General features: G+C 41.8%; 2 protein-coding genes across 3 annotated transcripts in view; one reads left to right on the plus strand and one right to left on the minus strand.

Moving 5' to 3' along the window:
* Positions 1–25,743, minus strand: part of LOC145447973 (uncharacterized) — a 389,824-nt gene that overhangs the window by 268,112 nt on the left and 95,969 nt on the right. The window lies entirely within an intron of this gene.
* LOC145447708 (uncharacterized) lies at positions 2,085–8,034 on the plus strand. Its single transcript, XM_080325959.1, has 3 exons — positions 2,085–2,815; positions 4,997–5,666; positions 6,631–8,034. The coding sequence occupies exons 1-3, from the start codon at positions 2,692–2,694 to the stop codon at positions 6,983–6,985; spliced, it is 1,149 nt and encodes a 382-aa protein (XP_080182085.1). The 5' UTR covers positions 2,085–2,691; the 3' UTR covers positions 6,986–8,034.

Genomic DNA, 25,743 nt, shown 5'->3' on the forward strand with positions numbered 1-25,743 from the left:
ATCTGGACGACAAATACCCATGTTAAATCAACTAATAAGAACATCGCACCGAGGAAAGACCTTGTGGGGTCCTGTGCCATCAATTTTTTTCTTGAGAGATACTTTCCGTATTAAAGTTCCTAATTGTAGAAGTAGAACACTGCTACAGGCTTACTCTGCACCCAAATCGCGAGTAATATTGTTAGGAAAAGTATCTGGAATTGGTCTGAAATTTTTCCATCCTCATGAATGAATTTCGTCGATAATATTGGCCCACGTGATCAAATTTACCAGTAAAACTGGTGGAGGCTGGCTTCAAAAAATTTGGTCACAAAATTTATGATGATGCATCTTCCGATTCTGTTAATCACTTTGTTGCATCTTGTAATTTCTTGACGTCCATTCAGGATTGTCGGTATAGCCAAAATATATTGGAATCTCTCAAACGTACTAGAAAACCCGTCATTCGTGAGACGAACACGGTTCCAATTTTGTACTCTTTATGGAGCGCATCACTTTCCTATATGTTTCGCATTAGTACGGTGGGGCTCAGATTGCAAGGACAACACTATATTAAAAACGAGAAATCCAAGTCCCCGGAATCGTGCTGAGCATGAAGAAAATTTTATAGTCGAATCAAAATCTCTCAAGAGATTTGAGAACCAATTTAAATTGCATATTAACGGCCCATACGCTAATATCAATATGCGGACATGACCCTATAATTATAATTTCGGTTTACGGCTGCATGCGGCCGTATTACCACAGGATGGCCAACCCTTGGCTAATTGAAATAAGAATGAGCAAGGCTACAACGCATAGGAAATGCTAAATACTAATCATGACTCGAGGTTCCCAGTTGTTCTCAAACTCGAGCCCGAGAAGCCCCTGGATACGCCCCTACAACTATCTACACTACACTTTTATAACCTTATGACAGGAAATACGAATTCAAAAGCAACATAGACAGATATCGCAAGCTACTCTGAAAGGAACCAATAAGCCCATTACCAACGTCTAAATGACGAGAAACATTTGCTAGTGACATCACAAAAGGAATGTAATTTAAAAGCATACAGTTGATATGAACGTAGTACGATATTGCACTTCCGGTCAACCTGTTGTGAATCATAAACTTGCTTATTTATGGTGATAGCTAGTCATTCGTCTTTTGTAATGCGGTATCTGGTGAACCCTTTACGCCTCATGGTACACTCTGGGGTATACGATACACCTGGTTGAAGAGCCGTGCTTTGCTGTGTCTTTTGAGGTCGCCTGTCCTCTTGAACGATCTTGCGCAGACGGGACGCACATGCGCTCTTTCCCTTTTATGCACGTCCATCCGATTACTAAATTGAGCCTTTCTCAATAACTTGGAGCCACATTCAATGTGCATACATGGTTCTGCGCTCTCACATGTGTGTGTATCAATGTCGCTTGAGCGCACGTAGATTCTCATTCTTTTCCGCACATCTCGCATTGATTGTTATCAGAAGTATTCATCTTCTTCAACGATTAAGATTACCCTTCCCGGTGAATCCTCTCCTACATCTGTCATGTGTATTTTAACACTGCATACCAAATTTGGCTTAATTCCAACGTGTAGCAGCGAAGCTGCTGGAGTTTAAAACAAAACTTTTATTTCAACATAGAAAATATTACTTTTTTTACTGTCAATTGTATTAAATTGTTAGGTCAATCAGACATCTGTGGTCGGTCAAAGTTATCAGCAACTTCTTTGAACTCTGGCTGCATGTCACGTGTAGAAACCCTAGGTAAAGACTGCACGTGAACATCAGATATATTGGAACGAAGCCTATTCGCGTCAATGTTCATGGTCAAAAATATATGTCCACCCGAACAGAGAAAGTAGTTTCATGTCCATATTTCTCATGCTGGCAAACTTAGACTCATTCTGTGACGCATAAAATTTGACAATACTTTCATAATATAATTTCTGCGGGCCGGTCAAAATTCCTTCGCTGGTCGTATGTTGCCGATCCCTGCCATAAAACCAATGCATAGCTAGAACACACTATTAGATTTGTTACATCTTCCGGTTTCCTGTAGCTGTAGCCCTATCGATCACAAGATATATCGAGAACTATTGATCTTCGATATAAAGCGAAACCAAATTCTCGATTATGTTCACATGAAAATGTAAGTATTCTATCCAAGTCGTTAGTAAGCCACAGGAAAAGGATCGTGGTTAGGATTACCATATCTCGAAGTAATGCTGTGCATGGATGTCAGGTTGTAGCATGAACAAATCTATTATCAGGCGATGGTTTACGCAGCGTCGTGGTATTTGTAATATGGTCGTGAAGCATGTCAGCGGGCACAATAACGCCACATTTCAATGATATATATAGTCTTACGAAGACGAGGGTGATGATCGCCTTCGATGTCCATTCCTGAGCTTGAGATTAGATGATGAATAGAACTGTACCAGCTGCCAACTTGCAGTCAGCGAGCAAGCACATTTATGCCATATACTATCTTTAGAATTCATTACCGCTAATTGAATGCATTTCCGTGTTCGAAATGAAAGAAAGAATCATCTTGGATCCAAAATTTAGTGACATTTCTATTAGTTCAGATATCTAAGTTCAAGAACCCAGCCACTAGACTGCAATTGGTAGGCATATCGGAAAAGCGCGGCCTGAGATCGACCACCACCATACCTCAATCATTGTGAAAAAGGACGATAGAATGCTCGTGCGATACTTCGAAGTTACGCTGTGCCTTCTGTTCATGCTCGATGGGATTCAGCTGGTTCAGCTTCCCACACTCGATGATTTGATTTATGGATACAATGGATTTGGAGGACGTGAGAGTAAGTCTTGGATCTACTCATTATAACAGTGGTCGGGAACCTATGGCTCGCGAGCCATATATGGCTCTTTTGGGTATAAAATATGGCTCTTTGCCATATATTTATTTCGTACTAAATTGATCAATATTGCAGCGACTTGTTGGTATATTTTCATCACGGCCAAAATAATTATTCTCGTGGCAGTATAAACATGTCTTTGAGAGGTAAAGACAATCTCTATCCTGGCGTGGTGGCAGCGATGGGATTCGAACCCACGCCCTCGAAGTGACTGGTGACTGGTGACAGTGGTGAGTCAAACCTCCTGGCGAGGGGCTGTGTATCCGAATTCAAATCTTGAATTGTGCGATACTTTGATTCAAAGAGCATAGCAGACATGGCATCGCCCATTTTAAAACGCAGTTTCCAAATACACATTGTCTTCCTGATCTACGGCGCGAAACGAACTGTTGTGGATGTGACATTCACAATTACTAACTCGAGTTACAAACGCCATAGCTATCCACGTTTCACGTTCTGTGTAGTACCGGCAATAAAATGTATGCGTGTAGCGCAACGTTATGTTACCGCCTAATACTTTGAGAGTTAAGAAGTCGATAAGTATTTAGATGTTCGGAATCAATGTGACAGTCACATTCGATTTATAACAGTTATAATAAATTATACGCTACTTACGATGAATTGCGTTTCATTGTTCTGTTTGTTTGGAGTATTCATGGTGTTTGTCGACTACTATGGTCATTTACACCAGGCCGATATTCTTCATTTTTATTCTGTAACTGCCGACTTATAGCACGGCCCACTTCTGGGCTTTTTGTAAAACACCGCTTATGCGGATGAGGTGGCGAGGAGGAGCCCAGATAAACCTCCAACACTTGTTTATAGGAATTCTGAAGTCGACCTCGGTTGGACTTCAACCACTACGCTATCTCGTCACCTTGCGTAATCATTGGTGACGCTTGGCCCGTCTGTGTCTTACCTTTCGTTCCGAGTTTTTACAGAGAAAATGTGACGCAAACGAGGAATCCCATGTAGTGAGTTTGAATTAGTGCTACCATGACACCACGAATTTCCAATTGTGACGTAACACTTGATTGGCATGTATAGCTCTTTGGGAGTTGAGATGGAAAAAATAGAGCCGACATGGCTTTTCCGACAAAAAAGGTTCCCGACCACTGCATTATAATATCTCATGCGTTATCCGTTGTTTACCTAATCCGTCCGTACATTTGTTGTCGTGGACGGTCCACATCATTCGAATAGAATAATTTCGTCACTAATCGAAATAACTAGAAGAAGACTTTGTCCAAATATAATGACAGTTTCACATCATCTAACTATGGTATTAATCTTATCAACATCAACTACAGTGGCATGACATTTTATTCGCTATAAAATATGCAATATTGGAATAATGTATCTTGAATTGTTTGTAATCACATGTGGTCTGTGTAAGCGAGCTAAATGGTCGGATATTACAATTGTCTGAATACAAGGGAGCAGGGGCGAAGCTCTATATAAGACCCCGTAATTTCGCAACCCGTGAATATTGTGTGCAGACCATGGAAGACTAATAAGACTATTTCTGATGAGGATTTACTGCAACGAGTGATGTACGAGTTTCCAATTCAGCCCCGTCCGGTATGTTCGGGCTATCGTCGATCGGGCTAAGTTAAAAACCGAAATTACGAAAACATACATTTGCTGACTTATTTGCGCATATTTTTCAACCACATTCATTTAACATCCACAAGTTTTTAGCGCTTCGCGGGATTTCCCTTCCGCATTCACGATTAGTGATGTTTAATCCACTATTCAGCTGGAGATGGGTGTGCAGGTGTGCACTGTGCGGTAGCGTTTGGATAAACACAATTGCTTATCAATGTTTACGACAGCGATTAGCTTAAAATTATAGTCTACTTCCAAAACAATTGCGCGCTCCTCTCAGTTTCGACAATTTCACGATATGCCCCTTTTGTTTGCGCGATATATGACGAGCTGATGATCGCCACCCATGACGATGTCTCAGAGTTCAAGAATTACCGTTAGATATTTTGTGATGAGTTTCCACCACCATAGAAAAATGATGGTTTGTTTGCGCATGTGCTTTGTGGTGTAAATCCATGTTTACGTACGGGATTACCGTCTGCAACCAGTAACCACACTATCTTCAAATATACGCAGGTTGTGACATTGCCACTTACACGGGAGAACACTGCTGCTGTCCTATCAATACGAATAAAGATAAATGCTGCTCGTCGTTGCCTTCCAATTACTGCTGTACCCGAACTGAGCAGCTGTATCGAGGTCTATACTGCAAGAGCTCTGAAGATTGTAGCAGCTCAACTAAGCCCATATGCTGTAGCTTGAGTAAACAATGTTGCACCAGGCGAGAATACAATATCGAAACACCACGATGTAACTCTATCGCTGACTGTGCGAATGCTGCGGGAGCACGGTATTGTTGTGACAGTAAAGCCAGGTGCTGCACAAACGCCACATATACAAAGGAATCTTGTTTTGCCGACAGTAGTTGTCGGACTACTACCAAGCCCATATGCTGTAGCTTGAGTAAAAAATGTTGCACCTGGCGAGAATACAATATCGAAACACCACGATGTAACTCTATCGCTGACTGTGCGAATGCTGCGGGAGCACGGAATTGTTGTGACAGTAAAGCCAGGTGCTGCACAAACGCCGCATATACAAAGGAATCTTGTTTTTCCGACCTTCGTTGTCGGACTACTACCAAGCCACACTGCTGCAAAAATTCCAAGTGCTGCACGCCAAAACAGTACGAAATCGAAAATCCCCCTCCTTCCGGGATGCTACGACGCAACGGCGCTGTTTTATGGTATGTATGCTATATGTCTTCCACTTTCGATACTTTCCACGGGCTCACGAGCACTGATTTGCTTCACGACTTCATTTCTGTGTAAATATTTCGAACCTATCGCACTAATGAAGGTGCTCGAACGCAGAATTTAATCTCAGTCCGTGGTTGCGCATGTAATATTGAATTCCAATTATGACCTACAGGTAGGGGTGCAATATGCCCTTATTTAGGATAATTTGTCCTCTTTTTTCAATAAAAGTAAAATGTCCTCCGGGGACGCCCAAATTCCCTATTTTTCGCACGCCGTCCTCTATATCTGCTCTGAGTTTTAGGCGATTAGACAGCTAACACTAAAACAGGTCAACCCGAGTTCTAGCACATGTCAAAACGTTTTTTTAACTATCGTGGCGGTCGACTAGAAAAGGTCAACTCTCACAGAATCACAATTATCTGTGTACATTCCCAGTTTATATGTCTTGAACAAATTGTCCTGTTTGTTCGGATCTGAATATATGATAATCCAGGTATACGGTCCTCGATGTAAGATTGGGAAGTGGTGGCAGTGCGTTCGTTGTCTAGTATCGTACAGTTCGAATTTAAATGTAGGATGGGGACTAACTGGAGCGATCGGTTCTCAAGGACAGCTTACACGATTTACAAATGTCTATTTCTTATCGTATCGTAGGCCCCGGTCTATTCAGAATTTGGAAGTTGGCCCGACAAGTTCATTAGGAATTACTCTTGATTGCATTGATCGTTGAGCTCCAGGTTATGCAGCCCTTACTTAAACCTATTCACGTATGATTTTTCGGCAGATATCTTGCTGAATTACCTATTTGAAGTCGTTTCGAAGTGCAATTCAACCACCTTCCATCGCTTTAGACCGTAGACACACACGGATTTGGTCTTTCCCTAATTTTCTTTACTACCCGGATAACACACTTATAAGGTCATTTACGAACATTTTCATTTTGGAATACAGCGCTCTCTTACTTCTCGCCGGAATGCTCTCTCTATCGACAATATGTCTTGGTTGTGTTTATGCGTGTGGAGCCAAACCTACGAAGCGCCGAGAAACAGCCCGCCCAACTGAATATTTCGCAACAGTCACTTCAACGATTGACCTACCCTCTGCCCAACATCACGCAACACCACCGCAGAACCCACCACGAGGTAACGCGTTCAACGTAGAAGGATCTATACCGTGTCAAACCCCAGCCGTAGCTACTGATCCAGTTACCGAGTTGCCTACCTATAATGATTTACCCCCGACATACGAACTCGCAACTACAAACAAAGTTTTCAGAACTGCTACATTGCCCAGTGGAGGAAGCTGAAGTTCTTAATACACATACTAGACGCACCAATACTAAATTTACATGATGTGAGTGCCACAGCAATGCCAGACGTTGCTATGTTTATAGATAACTGACCTGCGTATGTTAGTTATCTATAATATTGTCAATGGGCGATTCTCCGTGCTTTATCGCACCTAGTGTGTGCTTCTGTTTATTTCTTGACCTGTCTTTATTGCCAAATGTCAGCTTCAGGTAATAAGAATAGTCCACTTATGAATGATTCCGTCTTCTGATGAATGAACATGAACATGATTTCACCTGGATAATATCGTATGGACGGTGCACGTGCTCCAATTCCAATGGTTGTTTTGTAAAGTCGCTTTTTTATGTTATAAAACCAAGTGTGAGAATGACCGTTTTTTCAAATCATTCAGGAGCACCGCTATGGTGATGTTTTTAATGTCCTGAATCTGCTCGCTATGCTTGAACGATATTACCCGCTCTCATGATGAATAAAACCAGCGAGTGGCTTTTATTCCGTTTAGTTTTCGTTGAAAATGTCATTTACCATTTGATGCAGGAATATCACAACTTTGAACACGGAAATGATGCATCTAACATATTCTATAAAAGGAACAATGGTTTTCGACAATACGGCCATATTTCGTGACAATTCATTGCATATTATACAACATAGGACAAGATATTCTGAAGTTTTGACGTGCATCTGTGAAGAGTGAAATTAGAATAGATTGTTATATACCACGTTGCAGTCGCAAATTTTGAGATCCTGTAAAACTTTGCATTAAAGATATAATTTGTGTCGAATTCCTTTTCCGTAATAATGCAGCACTCTTTTCTATGTAACATCTTCAAGATCACCGCATCTACAGAAATATGTGTTCCGGGGCACTAACGATGCTGAAGTCCCGCTGAAAATGAAAATGTCGTATTTAAAATTATTGCCTATTATCAGTCAATCGCGACACCAATTATTCCATTTTTGTTCGTGCATTTATATGCAGTTTTGTTGGTTCTTTTGAGATTATGCGATTATGCCAAGTATAAAATGAAATCAATGAAGGAAATTGTTTGGTGTCCTGCTGACGAAAGTTGGCCTCTCTGCGCATCTTTGCACTATACACTTTATATATATGGGCATCATATCGTCAGTAACGAAGTATAGCCTACTTCTACTTTTCCGGAGTACTGGAGTACTTTAACAGGTTTTGCTTATACTTGCACTACTTATACTCGAGCTGTTATGATATATTTACGACTTCCACATTCATTTAACTGTTTGGACACTGGGACACTTAGCATTTTACTTACTAGTGAGTCGCTGCATCTGTGGAAGACCTCCTAATATAGTCGATGTAAAGAGATTCACGATAGTTTTTAGACAGCTTTATTTCCGCGTCCTCACGGCAGCAAGTTCAGATCAGAGAAACGCATGCATTGTCGTGGGTCCACCAAGTGTCCATTTCACCTAGTCGGAGCTAGACACTTGGCGGCCCTAGAAATAACAGTACCATCACAATAGTAACTATAACAATCATCACATACACCCCTAATGGGTGGGCTGTCACACTGCTCCCCCCAAAAGTAGAGGGAATTACATAATAAAAAATTCACTCTCACATCTAACCAAAAACTAACAACAATAATCAAAATAAACAATAATCATGACTCATAATCCAACAAATACCTAGGACGCCTGACAAAACGTTTTGACCTTGTAGTATATACAGTTTCAGGCACGTCCTGGTCATTCACAATATCAAAAATCTCATCACCATGATCAGAAACATCAGCTATTACCGGTTCAAAAACATCACTACTTTCCCCATCGTCACGATCATAAGGCATCAGGTAATCAACATGAGACTTGCGAAAACTCTGAGTTCCAACTTTCTGTATGCGGTAAACACACTCTGAAATTTGCTCAACAATTACATAGGGTCCTGACCATCCAGAGGACAATTTTCTCTTTCTAGGAGGATAGAAATACCAACAATAGTCACCCACGGCAAAAGCCAGCGGTCTCACCGCACCATCAAAATCACGTTTCTGCCTCACTGCAGACTTAGATAGACGTTCCCGAGCAAAAGTAAAAGCATCTGAACAAGCATCACGAAACCAATTCACATAATCCACATAGCATTTCGCACTGTCATTACTGGGGGGCCGACCATACATGATATCACTAGGAAGTGATATTTCACGACCCAGAAACAGGCGATTCGGGGTATAACCAGTGGAATGATGAACTGTTGAGCGATAAGCCATCAAAATATACGGCAAATGGTCAGCCCAATCAGACCGAGAATCATCAACAAAACTAGTGAGCATTTGCTGCAGCGTTCTGTTCATACGCTCACAGAGTCCATCCGAACGGGGATGATAGGGGGTGGTACGAGTCTTCCTAATATCAAAGAGCAAACACATGTGTTGAAAAAGTTCCCCTTCGAATTGTCCCCCTTGGTCAGTATGAATTATTTGTGGGCACCCATATTTTGTGAAAAATTGCGACACCAGAATTTCTGCAGTATTTTGAGCAGATTTAACACGCATCGGATACACTTCAACCCATTTCGAAAAATAATCAGTAAGCACCAACATGTGCAAATACCCCTCGTCAGTCTCAGGCAATGGCCCAACAAAATCAAGCGACACTCTATCTAAAGGTTCAGCACAAAGCATCTTGCACAAAGCAGCTTGGTGAATACCATGAGGTGACTTTGTAGCCGTACAAGTCTTGCAAAATTTCACCCAGTGCTCCACCATGCGTTTCATACCGGGCCAGTAGTAGCGTTCTCTCATCTTCCAGTAAGTCTTGTCACGTCCAAGGTGACCTGCAGTCCGAAGAGTATGAAGGTGATTGAAGAGTTCCCTGCGCCATGATCTTGGCACTACCAGTTGATACGTTATGGGACATCCAGGCTTTGTCTTCGAATACTTCCTATACAGCACTCCATTACACAGCGACAACACAGACCACTGCATACACAGCTGACGCACTACATGCGGCTGAAACAACAATTCTTCCGATGTGGGACGGTCCGTACGATTCTCTTTATACTGTATGACCGCATTAAGTTCCGGGTCTTCTGCTTGCCCTTGACGGATGTCAGATAACGTATAAGATCCCAACCAATTGGTAGTGCTATCGTCAGAAATACCGGCAACAATTGCAGATACAATTTTCCCACCTTCAGAAGGCAAAAACGGGGCACATGAGCCACACTCTTCACGATTGCAACGTCGCCGAGGTCTGCGACTTAAGCCGTCCGCATTGCCATGAAGCTTCCCAGGCCTATGTTCGACTGTGAAATCATACGTATTCAAGTAAGATATCCAACGGGCTACCAAGCCTTCCGGTTCGCGAAAATTCATCAGCCATTTAAGCGCCGCATGATCAACCCTCAGAATGAATTTTCGACCCCAAAGATAAGTCTTGAAATGTTCAACTGCCCATCTACAAGCATACAGCTCTCGGAAAGTAGCGCACCAATTGGACTGTTCCTTTGAAAGAGATTTACTTGCATATGCAATCACCTTTTCTTCGCCATCTTGAAGCTGTGACAACACTGCTCCTGCACCAAAACCAGAACAATCAGAATCCAATATAAAAGCACCACCGTCCTCCAAAGGAAACGCCAATATAGGAGCCGAGGTCAGTTTCGTTTTCAATTGTTCAAATGCCATCTGACACTGTTCATCCCATATGAAGTTCACACCTTTCCTAGTGAGCCGCAGCAAAGGCTTGGCCACCGATGCAAAGAATGGCACAAACTGTCGGTAATAATTTGCAGTGCCCAAGAATGCCTGCAAATCCTTCAATTTACAAGGCACAGGCCACTCCTTGATCGCATTCACTTTCTCTTCACAGCACAAAACCCCGTTTGACGTGATAACATGACCCAAATACTCCACCGACTTTCTGAACAATTTGCACTTGGACGGTTTAAACTTCAATCCTGCAGAACGAATCCTGAGGAAAACATCCCTCAAATTTGCAATTTCCTCTTCGAAACTCCTGGCATATACCATGACATCATCAATGAACACCAGAGCTTTCTTGTATAAAATACCGGCAAGAACTTTTTCCATCAATCTTTGAAACAGAGGTGGCGAGTTGGCCAATCCAAAAGCCATGACCTTGAACTGGTAATGGTCTCTCCCAGGAAGGCTGAAAGCAGTTTTGTGGCGATCCTTCTCATCAATCTCCACCTGCCAGAAACCACTGGCTAAATCAAAAACAGAAAACCAAGTGGAATTACCGAGCGAGTCTAAAATGTCATCAATCCTTGGCAGACTATACGCGTCTTTCACTGTAACTTCGTTCAGTTTTCGAAAATCCAAAACAACACGAGATGACCCATCTTTCTTAGGTACCAACAACAACGGTGTATTATACGGGGAGTCCGATTGCTCAATAACATCTTGATCCAGCATCTTATCAATCTCAGCATCCAATATCTTTCGCTTGGCCCAGCCCAATCGTCGCGGAGGCACTTTGATTGGTTTAGACGAGGAAGTCACAATTTTGTGCTTGATCACAGAAGTACGACCCAAGCGACCATCTGGGCCACAGAAAACATCCTGAAATTCAATCAGGAGGTTCCGCAATGATTCGAGGTGGAAATCAGAGAGACCTTCCACACCGTCTACCAGACACTCCAGATGCTCAGGTAAGGATCCAGGATGAGGGACATCCTGAACAAGCGTGGGACAGCAAAATTCCACAGGCTGACACTCTTGCGGACACAAAACTCCCAGTAACAAGGCAGCTGGCAAAATAATGTCCTCGCCGCCAGAATTAACCAACAGCAAGGGTATCCTATCCAATTCTGGGTCTACCAATCCAGGGACCAAATACAGACCACTCGACTCATATTCACTCACGAAATTGCCTGAAGGTTCGAAAATAACTGCAATTCCATCCAACTGGGGCCAAGTCTCATGAAGTTTACCAAATATTATCGTCTCACTGTACCCAGATATAGATACACCACTATCCAAAAAGATTCTACAGCAGGGCACTGATGGAGTGGACGGTTTAAGATTGACCCTTTGGCCCAACACTTCCATGCATTCGTCTTTTGCATACAACACACAATCATACTCTTTAAAATAATCATAACCCAAAATCCCAACAGCGGCGCCGAGCTCCGCAACAACCACTTCCTTGACAACACACACAGATTCAATGCACATTTGCACCTTACTCCTACCTAACACGTTCAGCCATCCACCATTGGCAACTTTATATGACTTCTCATACGGAAACAGCTCGCCTTTGTTAGGCATATCACCCCACACAGAAATATCGATAACTGTAATCGCACTGCCCGTGTCAATAAGAAACTTGATCGCAAAACCATTCACACTCACCATCGCAAACCAATTAGTTGATAAAGCTAACGAAAAAACCAAAGAATCATGTTCTAACATCCTATCCAATGATTGGTCCATAGCACTGGTCTCATTCGCGGTATCACTGGACCAATGATCCGCTACTATTGGTTTAAAGCTTGATGGGTCGGTTGAGCAGGCACATTTTGATTAAACACAGGGCCATACATCTGGTTCGGAGAAGGATACTGGAATTGACATTGCTCAGCGACGTGACCAGCTCCACGGCACCTCGCGCAAACAGGAACCGGGCAATTACGTATCAAATGGGACGGATCACCGCACCGATAGCATTTCGGCATTACACGACGTTCTGGTTTTGAATACCTAACTGGGGCAGATTCCATCGATTTCACCAGTTTCCTAACCTCCAAAGACAAAGTTTCCAAGTCTTTGCGAAGATCAGAAACACCAGAACACACTCCACTACTAGAAGTACAATTTCCATCAGAGTCATAACCATCACCAGTTTTAATCAAAGACTTGGCCACCTTGCCCTGGTCTACTTTACTCGAAAAAGCGCCTTCGTAAACCTCTGCGACTTTAATCAGGTCGTCCAAATTGCTCGAATCCTGCAAGCTAAGTAAAGCACACACATGGGGGTCTGAGAAACCATGGCAAAACTGCTGAATTACCATCTGCTCACAAACTTGGTCAGACATTTGAGGATATGCCTTATGGGCTAGACTTCGCAGGGCCGCAGCAAAAGCTGTGGGTGACTCCCCTGGCAAGTTCTTCCTAGTGGTGAAGGAATTACGATAAACCAGTGAGCCATGAGAACTAGCTTTACACCTCTTTCTCAAATGTTCAACGAGGCGCCCATACTGCACACGAACCTCAGCAGATAACTCACACGCAACAGACAAAGCTCGGCCACGCAAACTAGCACCCAAATAGCAACCTTTACGTTCATTGTTCCACTGGTTACACGAAGCAGTAAATTCAAAATGACAGAGGTATTCCTCCAGAGAAGTACCGCTAGCGCCATCAAATGTGTCAGGGGCCATTTTAACATAATCAGACGCACCGTAAGGAAACGGTCCAACATTCATCATTTTAGGACTACTTTGAGCACCATTACAAGGAGGGACAAATGATGTCCCATCTCCACAAGAATCTATCACAAATCCAACCTTGGGCCTACTCACAGGATCACAATCTAATTCCCCATTGCTGTTGGCGTCAACCTTGAGCGAGTTCACCACAGTAGCCAACATACCTTTCATGTCACCCATGCTACTGCTCATCAACTGAAACTTATCGTCAAATCCTCTGTTCATCAGCTGAAACTTATCTTCAAATCCGCTGTTCATCAGCTGAAACTTCTCTTCAAACCCACTGTTCATCAGCTTAAACTTCTCTTCAATTCCTCTAACTTGCGAGTGGAGAGCAGCTACATCCCCAGTCACCGAAGTCATCAATTCCACAGCCTGACGCTTCGCTTCGTATGCCATATTCTGCGGAATACCTTCAATAATTGTGTTCAATCTCGCCAAGCTTTCTTTGACTTTTCCGTCCATACCGGTACTGGTAACAGCAGAGTCATCATCCGAATCCGAAATCGTGTCAAGCACTAGAAATCTGTTGCGTGCCTCCAGATAACTCTCCTTTGACGAGGATATAGTATCGTCTTTGTTTTTCGGCGTGCTCGCCATTGTGGAAGACCTCCTAATATAGTCGATGTAAAGAGATTCACGATAGTTTTTAGACAGCTTTATTTCCGCGTCCTCACGGCAGCAAGTTCAGATCAGAGAAACGCATGCATTGTCGTGGGTCCACCAAGTGTCCATTTCACCTAGTCGGAGCTAGACACTTGGCGGCCCTAGAAATAACAGTACCATCACAATAGTAACTATAACAATCATCACATACACCCCTAATGGGTGGGCTGTCACACATCTACTGCTATTTCAGTAGAAATTTAGGACGTTTCTTCTACTACTAGACGTACTAGTTGAGTACCAACGCTGACTATACCCTGACCACCTAGTCGGCATGTGGTGTGAATCCAAGAATGGTCTCTTTGGCGATTGAGCTGACGTGCACATTATAGACAAACAGATCAATATATGTAATTATATACGCATACGCATGGTTTGTGACGACCTTCACGATTCAAACATCCGTTTGAGACAACAGCAAGCGTCGGCCATGTATAACGACGCGATTGAAGGCGCGAGATTGATTCGCCTACTCGGTGCTTCTGAAGGTAAGTGAGTAGAAATCTACTATAGTATAGTTGAGCACATGAAGTGGCATGGAGTGAGAATCCAAGAATTGTATTTGTGGCGATTGAACTAACGTGGTCATTAGACTAACAGATCAATATATCCGATTATACACGCATAAGCATGTTTTGTGACGACATCCACGATTCGAACATCCGTTTTGCAGCAACATTACGTTCAATTTGCCAAATTTAATCCACTCGAAGCTTTCGACTGACTCTTATCAGGAGCGAACGTCGGTAAATGAGGTTAACCAAACTCGAAATACAGAAAGAATGTTGTCGTTATGACGTAATAATCACAAGTACACAGAGTCACGAACGGCAGTAAACAACGCACGGTCGCGATACAACAGAAACAACAACATCTGTAAAACAGCCGAATGACAAACCAAATTGGCGAGATAGCGCAGTGGAATAATCCGCGGCTGCAACACTAATGGGTGCGGTTCGGGTTCGACCGAGGTCAACTTCAGAATTCCTAAGTAGGTTTCGGAGGTTTATCTAGGTTCCTCCTCGTCACCTCATACGCGTGAGCGGTGTTGTACAAAAAGCCTAGACGTGAGCCGTGCTACAAATCGGCAGTTACGTACAAAATGAAGAATATCGACCAGGTGTAAATGACCAGACCATAGTAGTCGACAAACACCATATCACAAAAAGCAAGAATGACAAAACAACACTAATGAAAGGGATGTTCCTTCTGGCGACCGAACTAATCTATTTTTTCATGTCGTCATACTATACGCTATATAGTGATCATGTAACGAAGAGGTCCTGGGAGTTGCTATGATCGAGCGAAACGCGAAATATTTTTCAGATTTGCACGAATAACTCTCGTCATTAATATTAGTAGTTTAAGAATACTGTCATAAGTGTTTATCCTTTCTCAGCCCATGTGATCAGATTCAATAGTGGAGTTGATGGAAGGAGTGTTTTCGAAAATTTAAGGCAAATTATAAATGATGATGCATATTCGGGCGGGCCTAATGTTATTAGTCACTCTGTTTCATGCTGTTATTTCTTTGACTTCCCATCAAGATTGTCGGTATAGTGGTAAAGATAATAATATTTCCCAAACGCACCATCAACAAATTTCTTTCGTGAGCAGCACGCAATTCCAAGTTGGTATTTCCATATGGGGTGCATCATTTTCCTCCGCTTGGAAGCGAGAGGCGCAGTTTGTTAAGCGCCAGCGTCACGACACCAATTGCAGTGCGGGCTCGAATCCCGACGTCACTGCAGTTGCAGGTACTTAAGGAGACCCAATAAGAATAATAATTTTCCTCCGCTGTTCGTATCTGTACTCTGGGGCTGAGATTACAAACATCGCTACTTTATTAAAATTGAATAATGACGTCGCATCGAATCGCGTGCAGCGCGAAGAAAATTTCAGGAACAATTAAATCTCTCATAGATTAATTAACCTATCAAAAATTCGGGAGTCAATTCGTAAATTCAATTTTCATGTGGCCGGATGGCTGACAACACATACTAGTTAAATTACGTGTCCACGGCCGCAAAAGTTGCTAAACCCTGTTCTACTACAACTTGAGTAGGTCAGCCAACGTGACTATATACGTTGGCCCCCTAGTTTGAATGTGGTGAAAATCCAGCAATAGTATCATTTATCGGTTTAACTGACACGGCCATTAGACAAGCAGATCAATATAGCTAATTATATGCGCATGTTTTATGACGACCTTCGCGATTCGAACATCCGTTTGTGACAACATGTGCCGCCAGCAATGCACAACGACTCGGTTGAAGGCGCGAGATTGATTCGTCCTCGAATTGATCCCGGTCTGCCTTCCCGATTTCGAATATAGTCGACTTTTGGCGATCGCGTCAGTGTCGCCAGAGGTGGTGGTGTCCACAAATCGGCAACAATGATTTAGGTTACTGTGGTGTATAGCGAGCAACTGCGAGTCGTCAACGGTGACTTGTGCACAAGCGAGTTCAAATGTCGAAACATAACCGTGGCTTTGATTTACGTTGCTGATGCGAGTGCACGGATCCGTTGGTGATTCATGTTCGTTCTGGTAAGTTATTATTTGGATGTACTTTACTGTGTCTTTTGAGGTCGCCTTTCCTCTTGAACGACCTTGCGATGACGGGACACACATACGCTCACGTCCATCCGCCTCTTCAATTGGTCCTTTCTCGAGAATTTGGAGCTTCAACGTCGTATATAGATCATTCCTATCTAATACCGAACAGGGTTGCCAGTCATCTTTTGAGAAAAAAATGCTGGAAAAGGGGCCAAAAAGGGCCAGATTGTTCAATAACGTTAGTAACGTTAATAACGTTGCAACATTACCCACAGACCTCTTGTCAATAACCTGAAATTCCAGTTTTATATTGTTGATTCTATTCTAGGACACCAAATCCACTATATAGAACTACATTGGATCCAACAACAATAACTTCTATTTATTTCAAGCCTTTTCCAACTGAATATAAACCCGTAAAATAAAACTTTTTGTGTTATAGTATGAGATTGATTAAATTTTATAAATTTTAATTAAAAATTGAGAGAATAGCTTCTTTGTATTTGAAACTTATCCAACTCATATACTTAATTTTTAGGTTTTTCCCCGGTTATGTTGAAGTTTTTTTCTTCGAATTTTTTGTCAATCATTAAGTAGGCCTACTATAAGGGTATCTTCATCATACGTTTTCTGCTACTTAGCTTCCAGCCATGTTCGATGCTTTTTCGTCCACCTGTTCAAAAATCTGTATTTACAATACCAACACAGTCTACGCTCTACAAAAACAATTCCAAATCTTAATCTTCTACAGTGTATTCGCTCGAATATTTGACATTGGCATAAACATTGCCAGCTCAATTTGCGAGATACATTTATTTGAATAGCTAGTTTGATGGTATGCCTCAACTACTTCAAAAAAGAGCCTAATATTGAAAATAAAGGGCCAAGGGGCCAAATCAATTTTGGGGGGCCGACTGCCTCTAAAAAGGTGTAACCGCAGAAATTTCAGGCCTAATCTGGGTACACGACGTAGCACTGTCAGCTGTCTTCGCTCCGGTTGAAACTTAAACACGCGTCTTCTTGGATGAAGTACGGTTTTTAATGATCCAAATTCCCAGCGATTATACAACTGACCAAATAATTTATAGCACAATCCAAATTCTTAATACAAACAGATACTACGAATTAAATAACATGAAAGCCAAATAGAACCCAAAATACGATAATACGCCCCTAAACTAAACGATTTAAGCCAAACAATAATATGCAACCAATACCATGAAGTGCGCCACGTGAAGTGATAGATTCGAGGCGCCAATAACATCATTTATGCATCACAGAAAGAATCATTGGTCCATAGCGAAGGGGGAATTCTGCGACAACACCCTCACCCCCAAAAATGGGAAATTTATTACAGTAAATTTATACACATTTTTTCACAGGTGAACCAACAACTTCCCAAAAAACATGCGAAAAAACAAATACAACGAAGCGCCGAATCAATTAAATTGTATTGAGCCAAAGTGTCACTCATGACATCAATAACGAAAACACATACTGCAGTAAACAACGAGTACGAGTGTCATAGTAAACAGTAGTAAATAAAAAACACCGAGTATAGAAACAAGCAGTGTTCTAGTGAATAAATTCCGATCATGTTGACGAGCTCTGAAGTAGCACCAACTTAGTAATGGGCCTCTCAAGCTCAGAATTTTTTATTTTGATACGAACAGGCCTTACCAGGCCGTCTTTGCCAGGAAATACCTGCGTGACACAGCCCAGAAGCCATGCATTTCGGCGCAGGTTATCGTCCATGATTAGGACAATATCATCGATTTTTAGGTTACATTTATGATCAATCCATTTGGGCCGTTTTTGGAGCCTTGGCAAATACTCTAGGCGCCACCTCCTCCAGAAAACATCAGCCAAATGTTGAGCCTGTCTCCAGCGTCTACGAGAATAATTATCTTTTTTATTAAATGTGCCTGGGGGTAAGACAGGACCTTGTTTCAAGAGAAGCAGAGAGTTTGGAGTTAAGGGTTCAAGATATCAAGGATCATCAGATACCGTTGTGATTGGACGGTTGTTCACGACCGACTCACACTCACTCATCAGGGTTGCTAGGCACTCATCCGAGAACACTTGACCATTGCAAATTGCCCGCATGATTTTCCTCACCGTCCGAATTTGACGTTAAAAAATGCCACCATGGTGAGATGCCCTGGCAGTTTGAAATATCCATTTGATATTTTTCATAAGCAAGCATTCATTAATTTGCACTTGATTCCATTTGTTGACAGATTGTCTAATTTCTCGCTCCGCCCCAACAATGTTTGAGCCATTTTCTGATCGAATTTCAAGAGCTTGACCCCGACGGTTAGTGAATCTTTCCAACGCCATTATAAATGAATCGGTCGTTTACGACATATCACGCAATCATATATTATTTTTCTCAATTTGGGCTGACGACGCACAATCCAATATTTTTTACGGACCATTCCCAGGACATGCTCACGACCCGAATGTCCTGATAATCTGTGATGCCATTCAAAAATGGCGGAAGCAATCCTGCTATCTCTTGGCACTATAATTTGGTGTTGATTTTCATAAGCAATGAGGGCTTCCATTATTCTGCCACCAACCCGCAGTAACCCACTTTTTATAAAAGGCTTCAACCTGTACAAAGTACTTGTAGGTCTGAGATTTTGACCATTTGCAATCGCATGCATTTCTGTAGCATAAAATTTTGCTTGCTCATGTTTGATAATTTCTCTTTCCGAACGCAACAGTTCATCTGTTGTTAATAGCCCTACAGGGAGCGATTCATTACCGCCAAATGTTCCTCTAACCTTATAGAGCAACCTATCTTTGTATCGTAACACCCAAGCAATCACTTTCTTGAGTTTGAACCAATTACAACGTTTTTTTTATTGCCTCATCCATGAATTCAATACCAGGTGTAGGAACATCGCTCACTACAGTTGCAAGACATGTCTTTTTAGTTTTTACTGAATCAATTACGTCTGAACACATTTCACAGACACTGTCTGTGCTGACCTTTGTAAAGTTGCAACTGACGGGCAATTTTCAATTGACCTTCATTTCACTTCTCTCACACGCCACCGCCCAACCAATCAATGTGCGAACGGCATAGAAATCTGCCGGCCCATCAACCACTTCTCTTGGTCGATGAATAGGCCTACTTCTATCATCACAGCCGATTAACAATTCAACATCACAGTCCATATCAGGAATTTCAACTCCATCGAACTCAGGAAAATCTTGGATATCTTCCGGGAGTGGCATTTCATATTGGCCCAAAGGTATCTCTTCGGTAGATACTAGGGATGGTGTGAACCTCTGAAAGGTTCAGGTTCGTGTGAACGCGAACCTTTTTGAAAGGTTCTGTGTGAACACGAACGTGAACCTCGTGACGTCACGTGACGTCATATTGCTAATTCCAACCCTATCTTTCAATGAAGTGATAGCCTATATTAATGTACATTGTACATGTACAGTACACGATACCTAGAGACGACTCGGGCCACATAATGCCATAATGCTGAAGTACATTTTGGCGATTTAAACGTCGCTAAATGTGTCAACTGTGGCAATCATATGATATAATACTCCCATAGAATCAATATCATCCGTCGCTTTGCCAATCATTTCGAAGAGGTGTTGCCAGCTTACGCCTTAACGGCCTGGACCAGAACGGGCAATGTATTCGGTGTATGAGTATTGCTACATTGGTATTGGGCAGAGTGTAATGCAGGCTTTTATACTTGCTACCGATATTAGGCTACCCCAAAAGTTATAGAGCTGTAGCCAACACCTCAATCGCACGGATTTGGTTTTAATGATACAGTAAACATATGAAGTGAAGATAGACCCCGTACGCTAGCTAGATTTGTTACATCAAAAAACTATATCAATCTCATTGATTGGTTGAATTGCTCTTTACATGTTTTGTATGTCGCTCGTGATGTTATGTGATTGCGGGTCAGCTCACAGCAGAAAGGCACTATATATTCACAAACGGAAAGTTGGATATTTAGAGCCAAATTTTTGTAACAAAGCAAGTAAAATGTTTGAGATTGTCAAAGTGCATGCTCGTTTTGAGTTTTTTTTATGCTGCCGGCGTCATTCATAGAGTGGCTTCAGTTGAAATGCAATAAATTCGAACCAAAGATGTCATTATGAAGTGAAAATTGTAATATATGAAAAAGGTTCACAGTGCAGAACCTACCAAGGTTCTGTTGTGAACGCGAACCTCCAAATTCCCGAGGTTCACACACGGAACGCGAACGTGAACCTCGCGTTCACACCATCCCTAGTAGATACCAGCAGCGTTGACAGGGACACCCAATCATTACCATTATATGCCGATACTTATACATTGACAATCAAAGTTTCTGTTTTGTGGGAACCAACGCCATTGAGAGTTTTTACAGCCACACTGACATCCCTACCTTTAGCACCAATTCTTTCCAGCAATGAATGAGTAATGAATGAATTTCTACTTGCTCCATCAAGCAACACTTTGGTGGTAAAAATATTTCCACCACTGCCGAAACGCACTTTGACCGGCAACCCAGGCAATAATGCACCTGCTTCCCTTTGAATGCTACTTGCGAAAGTAGGCTACTCGTCATTTTGTCAGATTCAGAGTTTTGTTCCGATTTGGTGAATTCAATTGGCTTATGACTTTGGGAAATATTGTTATCAGGTGGATGAAGTAATGTAGTGTGCTTACCGAAACAATTTGCCCGAGAGCACGGCTTTTTACGAGAACATTCTTTACTGAAATGCCCTACTTGAAGACACGAAAAACACAGCTTGTTTTGCTGCACAAAATCTTGCCTTTGTTTAAAACTCATTGCTCGAAAGATATTGTATTGGTTGAGAAAATGAGTTTGCTTACACTGCAGACATGATGCAGTGGAACTCTCCATCTGTGTAACAAAACTAGTTTTGTTTCCTGTAGGATTAACAATCTTTTCGTTACTCAAGGACCAATTTATTTTAGGCTTTGTTTCCAACTCTCGAGATTTCTTTCGAATGTAATTCGACAAGTCAAGCATGGTCAATTTTTCCCTTTTCACATTCACAATATTATCCACAATGGATCTCAATCCACTTCTCCATACTTCCGGCAATCTATCCTCAACTTTGTCAATTACCATAATGTTGTCAATTTCATGCAAACTATTTGTGCCCATCAAAGTTTCTCTACATGAATCCAGTTTCGCCCAAAACATTGCCAAACCATCTCTATCTTTTTCAGAAAAACGAGGACCTCCAAGTATGGACTCCAGGCAACAGCGACTGATTTGATGTTCTTGCCCTTAATTTTCATTCAATATTTTCCATGCCTTATCATCAAAGCATGAGTGTGAATCAGCATGCAAACAACCTTGACCAATACATGCGGGACACCCTTTGTATACTTCATTAGATATTGAAGCCTATGTTGTTGTGTTAACGCATATGGCTCTACTAAGGAATTGAAAGTCATTTTAAAATCATAAAAATCACTGGTGTTTCCTGTAAAGATGGGAGGTTCCGTGAGGGGCAATAAAGAAGGTTGGGGAACTTGGGCATACATAACCTTGGGTTCCGAATTACTGATATTGTTTTAGGAGCAAGGAAACAGGCTTCAGCATTGGCTGGTGTCGAAATAAGAGCAGCGGGTTTAGGTCCCCGTTCATATTTTGGTAACATATTAGGTTCACTACGGCCCTGCAAACAAGGGCTATCAAAATCAATCAGATCTAGCACCGAGTTAACAGTATTTGAACCCAAACGTTGCGAACTACCTGGAATGGATGGACAATTAGCCTGAGGAACGAATTCGATGGCAGTTTCCTGCTTGACTACCGGACTCACTCAGTCTAGGGCTATAAATTGATTGTCGGGTTTCTAGGGACTGAGGAACAAAAGGAATTTGAACATCGGTGCGATTCATACCTGAAGCATTAACAGTAGGAAGCTCAATACCAAGCACCTTTCTCTCTGCGCGAGTTTCCTCAAGCGCAGATGCGATTTCGAATTGGTCCCTCTGATGCCTCATACTGAGTTCATCGATCTCTCGTTGTCTAATGCGTCTCAAGGTTTCAACCTCGGACTTGTTTTCCCGTTCGAGTTCTTCTGCTTCGAGCTTTTGCTGTCAAGCAATTTCTTCCCGTCTTGATTTAATCTTTTTAAGCATTTCTTCTTCTTCACGATGATGCCGCAACATGAGTTGCTGTTTTTCCAGAATATGACGTTGTGAGGATGAAGCAGATCTGGCCTCCAGAACCGCTTCTTGTTGCAACAATGTCATACCCACATCTGAGGTAGACCTTGTTGAGCCTGAGCCATGTGATTGAGTAACATGACTTTTTGATTAAATAGACGATCGACTGCCAACCTTTGCCTTTGATATGGTAGTCATCATATGTAGATTGTCTTTGGTAAGCAATGCACTTTTGGTGCTTCTTTTCACATGACGCGAAACCATGCCAGCAGACACACAACCCGAACTTGTTTTAGTCTTTGTTTTGTTCAAGTTGTTTGCTGGCTGTGCTGCAGCTCCGATCGCGCCATAAGCGTTGGCGTGCGTTGCTAATTGTTGAATCGGGCCTTCCATATTATCTTCGGATAACACCAAGGCGTCAATTCCACGTTGATTAGATGCTAGTTGATTGGAGACCGCAACATCTTTCAATAGCTCCATTATGAAATATCCTCTGTCGTTTAGTGCAACGTTTCGTTTGATGCGATGTGAGTGTGACCATTAAAAACTTGTGTAACCGCAGAATTTCAGGCCTAATCTGGGTACACGACGTAGCACTGTCAGCTGTCTTCGCTCCGGTTGAAACTTAACACGCGTCTTCTTGGGTGAAGTACGGTTTTTAATGATCCAAATTCCCAGCGATTATACAACTGACCAAATAATTTATAACACAATCCAAATTCTTAATACAAACAGATACTACGAATTAAATAACATGAAAGCCAAATAGAACACTAAATACGATAATACGCCCCTAAACTAAACGATTTAAGCCAAACAATAATATGCGACCAATACCATGCAGCAGAGATGAGCATGGATTAGGATTCGGTTTTGAAAAAACAGGATTTGTGAAATTTTGTCAAATTTGGATTGGATTTGGATTAGACATTTTTTTCGGGACGGATTAGGATTTGGATTGGATTGACCGATTTTCTGGGAGATTGAAATGTCGTGTGGCGAATGGCGACAAACTTTATTCAGATCAGTTATTAATGTACTTATGGTTACTAAGTTATCTTGAATCAAGTGAATCATTGGTTGTGAAAGAAAATTTTCGAATCCCTCCATTGCATAAATTAGTATTTTTTCTGAATTTTCAGTTGGAATCGGATTAGGATTGGACATGGACTTGAATATGAAAAAGTTATGGATTAGGATTTGGATTTGGATTTGAAGGACTATCCACCAATCAAAGATAATCGGGTAATTATTAACGAAAAACTCACATAACTCCGCTTCTACTGGTTGGAATTGACTCAAATTTGTTTTGCATCGTCTTTGAAGACAGCTCAACAATTTCATGGGGTTGGCAGAAAAATTTGAAAAATTTTATTTTTTAATTTTCCCTTATAAATTAAAAATTTTAATTGGATCTGCGAAGTCCTAGACTTGTTGGAATTGAACCAAATTTGGTGCGCAGCGTTATTTACGATAACCTGACAAGTTAATTAGTGAACGGCTGGAATCTGGAAAAAAAAGTTATTTTTTAACAGCCCTAAATTAATATGCATACATGGTTCTGCTCTCTCACATGTGTGTCCCAATGCCGCTCGAGAGCACACTTATTCTCATTCTTTTCCACAGATCTCGCATGGATTATTATCAGCAGTATCTATATTCTTCATCGATTAAGATGACCTTTCCCGGTGAATCATCTCCTAAATCTAGCACATGTGTTTTATTGTGTCCTTTGAATTCGCCTTTCGTATTGATCGACCCTGTGCAAACGGGGAACGCATGCGCCTTTTTTCCTTAGGCACGTCCATCTGGCTCTCAAATGGTCATTTCTAGGGATGGTGTGAAGGTTCGTGTGAACGCGAACCTTTTTGAAAGGTTCTGTGTGAGCGCGAACGTGAACCTCGTGACGTCATATTGTTAATTTCAACCCTACAATTCGGTGAAGTAATAGTGTATATACCTAGCGACGACTCGGGCCACATAATGCCACAATGCTGAGGTACATATTGACGTTTTATGACGTCGCCAAATGTATCAACTGGGGCCATCAAATAATATCATAATCCCATAAAATCACTATCTTCCGTCGCTTTGCCAACAATTTCGACGAGGACTTGCAAAGAAATATAAGCTTACGCCTCAACGGTATAGGCCAGACCGGACAATGTATTCGGCGTTTCAGTATTGCTACGTTGATATTGAGCAGAGTGTATGACGGGTTTCTATACTTGCTACCGATATTACCCCATTAACAAGCTATACAGCAGTAGCCAACACCCCAATCACACGGATTTGATTTTTATGATACAATAAACATATGAAGTCAAGATTGACCTCGTACGCCTGATAGACTTTTTACATCAGAAAACAGTGTTGGGATCAGGTCACTGCCTTCGAGTCACGAGTCATTTCGAGTCATTGCACATTTTGACTCGAGTCAAGTCAAGTCAATCGGTTTTCGATGGTGACTCGAGTCAAGTCAAGTCACTCGATTTTTGGAGGTGACTCGAGTCAAGTCGAGTCAAGTCAAGCCAAGTCACGAGTCAAGTCAAAATTCAAGTCAAGTAGCCTTTTCGTAGTATGAGGCATGAATACGGTACCATTTTGCTAGCTGTCTGAAATACAGATTGAGTGGTCATTGATTCTGAACCGATGAACGGATATATAGAGTTGAATATGCACCCAAGAAGGCGCTGTATCGTTCGCATATGATAAGATGCAATACATTACCCGTTACCCATTTACATATTGATACGATACAATTCGAGCCTGCGCCAATGGTTGAGGAGTATATAAACTATATTCGAATCAAAATCAGTAAAACAAGAGGTTTTGTTAAGGTAAGAACAGAGAACAGAACTAGATAATTTTCTATTATATTACTTTACTACTAGTTTACGACGATGTAAGCTGTAAGCTTCGA

This window comes from Botryllus schlosseri, chromosome 10 (genome assembly GCF_051294905.1).
Source record: "Botryllus schlosseri isolate E-star chromosome 10, Bs_hap1, whole genome shotgun sequence".
NCBI classification, from domain to species: Eukaryota; Metazoa; Chordata; class Ascidiacea; order Stolidobranchia; family Styelidae; genus Botryllus; species Botryllus schlosseri.

Excerpts from the sequence above, each read along its gene's own strand:
- LOC145447708 (XM_080325959.1), top strand. The coding sequence starts at position 2,692 with ATGCTCGTGCGATACTTCGAAGTTACGCTGTGCCTTCTGTTCATGCTC. Across the intron at positions 2,816-4,996 it reads TGGATTTGGAGGACGTGAGA|GTTGTGACATTGCCACTTAC; the intron begins GTAAGTCTTGGA and ends AAATATACGCAG. Across the intron at positions 5,667-6,630 it reads CGCAACGGCGCTGTTTTATG|CGCTCTCTTACTTCTCGCCG; the intron begins GTATGTATGCTA and ends TTTGGAATACAG.